The sequence below is a fragment of the Apis florea genome, unplaced genomic scaffold (genome assembly GCF_048593485.1).
Source record: "Apis florea isolate Af1SG1 unplaced genomic scaffold, ASM4859348v1 contig_3068_pilon, whole genome shotgun sequence".
NCBI classification, from domain to species: Eukaryota; Metazoa; Arthropoda; class Insecta; order Hymenoptera; family Apidae; genus Apis; species Apis florea.
The window spans coordinates 1,996,224-1,999,737 of record NW_028256700.1 but is presented as its reverse complement, the minus strand read 5'-3'; the positions used below and the strand labels follow the sequence as shown (position 1 = coordinate 1,999,737).

Sequence of the window (3,514 nt, the reverse complement as noted above, 5' to 3'; positions counted from 1 at the left end):
CTCTCGAGTATCAAAAGCATTTCTTCAATCATCTTTTTAAAAGTATACGCGAGATGGTGCTAATGATTCATAGTCAATTGTTCTATCCTTTTTTTTTATGTTTCATTTGCGGCACTCTGAAGATGGCGTTGACTTCAATATTTTTACCTTATTTCCGTCCTTGTCTCACAATCTCGTTTCCTTGTCTATAATTTCCTGTAGCGTGACAACAGACGAGGTACGGGATGTCAATTGAGCACATTTTCGTTTCTTTTTTTTTTTTAAATTTAACGATTTAAATTTTAATTTAGATTCTTATAAATAATTTGAGACTAATATTTTTGAACAAATAATATTCCCGTTTATTTAAATAGACGATGTAGCGTATATATACATAATTATTTTTCTCAAAATAATGTTTGTAACTATTATAGACGAAAGAAAATATTCGAGAAAAATTAGTCTTAAATTATTTCTAAGAATTTAAACTTTTTTAATTCGATATGTTAAAAAATTTAGCCCATAAACTAAGCAATTCGATTCTTTTTATTTTTTACTATTGGAAAATTAATTCTTCAAATTTTAACAATCGATAAAAATATATATATAAAAAAATGATGGATTATTCGTATATATTATTTAAAAGGATATTGAAATTAATACTATCATATACATACATATATATGGTATATATATATATATATATATATATATATATGTATATATATATATATTTTTTTTAGATATATTTTTACTATTTTTTCTTGTACACATTATTTATACAATTAATGTTTTAGACATCAATTACATCTTTTGCACAATCATGTAAAATCACAATTTTGAAATAAACTGGAATATCTTAAATTATGTAAATTTTGTACCAGATCATTTTGTACATTAAGTTAGCATATTAATCGAACATATTGGACATTTTTATCACTTTCTATAGTCCATCACTCATTTAGACATACTATAAAAGTGTGTAAAGTTCAGAAATAAACAATTTTTTCACGTATTACTTTATCTACATTAACGATCATATAAATCTAATATTCTAATTTTTATTATTAATTTTATAAATTTAATATTTTATATTTCATGCTTTTATGTTATTTTCAATATGTACAAATAAAATATATTTTACGACAAATTTTATGTCATGATTTATAAATAAAAAATTACATGTATACAGGATGAGACATTATTAGAAAGAAAACATAAATATCTCTTCCATTTATTATTGTACTAAAGAAGTTCTAAAAACAATGTTACAATATTTGAAGGTATGTGTAATAAGCATACTACCTTTTTTTTTTATGAAAGTTTAAACGCAAGAAAACGTTTATGAGAATTGAGAAGAATTTTTTTCATCATTCCATGTATACCTCCAAACGATACAACATTATTCCGAATTTTTTGGCACAATGACAAATAAATAAGATATTTAGATATTCTTGTGACTCATCCTGCATAATAATGGTACTGTTAACAAAAGATTTAAAGTTAATCTCGCATAAGTTTGCACATGATTTATGATTACTTAATTCTACATCTGTGTATAATGCATTGCATTTGCTACATGCATGTTACAATATACACTGTCAATTCTTTATATATTTTTGTATTATTATGAAAAAGAGTACATATAGAGATATATAGATTAGATTAAATTAAAATTAATAATCGATATTCAACGGATTTTAGTTTTATAAGTTTATAAATTTTCGTTCAAAAAATCGATAGCTTAAGCAAATAGAAAATAGAATTGATTATGAATTGAATTTATATCATAGCATTTGAGCTATATTTTCAACTGTTTTTAAAGACTTAATCTATTATTAAGAAATTGGTGTTCAATGTTCCCTCATATTCCATATGTACTTCTTTTTTTTAGTACATACTAAAGAATTGCACATGTATTATTTTTTCATTTTTGTAAACTACATTCATCTTTTTCACAGCCTTCTTGTGAAAATATAATTTAAAATGTAATTTTAATACATCATATTTAGCATATATATTAGATATGCTTTTGTCATACAACTACTTTATAATAGAGAGAGAAAAAAAAATTTACATTACTAAAAAAAATTCTTCATTTTTTTTATCCATATGCTAGAATATTATTTCAAAAATCTGAAACAATTGTTTCATAGATTTTGCAATATCTATATACAATGGATATTCGTATATACAAAATTTAATATTATCTTGCACTAAATTAAAGAGTAATTATTCTCCTTAAAAGTGCACTTTATCTTTTGTTACTGTTATGTAAAATTCTGAACCATATCTGTCTTTGAAATACAAATGTTATTAACATTATTTTCATCTCGAATATTTTCACTACTATTATCATTGTTATTGCAAATACTATTATTTTTGGATTCTTCGCTAAATCTTACATTTTCAAATTTTATATCTATCGAGCTCTCTGTTCTCGATACATTACTAATATTTGTATCGTTCAATCCCAAATTTACATCTACGGAAGATTCAGTTTTGGATTCCGGGCTAAAACAAGAATTATCAACATTTGTTACAGATTTACATTCAGAATTTGGTTCTGAATCTACATAAATCGATTGTGGTGAAAACTGTTCAAGTTTAGGGAATTCATCTTCATTCGTTTCTGTCGATTCGTTTAACTTTTTCGTTAATTCTGCCCAAGGATCTTCTAAAAAAGATTTCATATCTAAATAGCATGATATGTCAATCTGTTTACGCGAATCCTTTTGGTATCCCTATATAATATAAAAAGATATTCAGTATTCTCTTGCATTAACAGCCAAATATTTATATAAATATCGATGATATTTTATTTTAAAATTACCTTTTTGTGATTATAAAATTGCTTGCTGAGGAGCTTGTAAGGAGAGTATAAATTATTGAAATTTGATTTTGGGCTTGCATGATAATTGTTCCTGTAATGGTTAAATCCACCACTACCTGAATTACGATGATTACGACCTCCAGAACCATGCCAATTACTACTGTGTCTTCTATTCTGTTCTGGCATTGGTGTACTAATATTTAAAGGAATAAAGTCATTTCCAGACTGTCTTTGACCACCATTTGGTGAAGTACACTGATAACTATCACTTTTAACATAACTATAACCTGTTCTATTTTTATGCTCGTGCGACTTCCAATTGTAACTTTTTTTTCCTTTACTACCACTTGGTGTACTTAAAGGAGACTTTTTCATTTTGAAATTGTTATTTACGCTATACTGCTGTTTCATAGAGTCTACAAATATTTACAAATAATATTTTCTACAAAACGATGTATTAAAACGACGCCATATTATTTATGTTACGAGACGCTAAATGATCAATCGATATCTCGATATAAAGCACATCGTACTTTAAATGTCGATCTATCGATAATTTTAAATACAAATTTTTTTGATATATTCTTTTAAGTTTTATACATTACGATATTAATGTTTTATCGTTTTATCGTTAATATTTTTTAATGAAAAATTAATTTTTTAAACTTTATGCATATAAATAATTTCTTTTCTTTAATTCGA

General features: G+C 24.7%; 1 protein-coding gene across 1 annotated transcript; it reads right to left on the bottom strand.

Annotated features, from left to right (window-relative positions):
* Window positions 1-649: 649 nt before the first annotated feature.
* On the bottom strand, window positions 650-3,310 carry LOC100870299 (uncharacterized). Its single transcript, XM_003690912.4, has 2 exons — window positions 2,813-3,310; window positions 650-2,723 (listed from the first exon to the last, which is right to left on the bottom strand). The coding sequence occupies exons 1-2, from the start codon at window positions 3,221-3,223 to the stop codon at window positions 2,250-2,252; spliced, it is 885 nt and encodes a 294-aa protein (XP_003690960.2). The 5' UTR covers window positions 3,224-3,310; the 3' UTR covers window positions 650-2,249.
* Window positions 3,311-3,514: the final 204 nt, after the last annotated feature.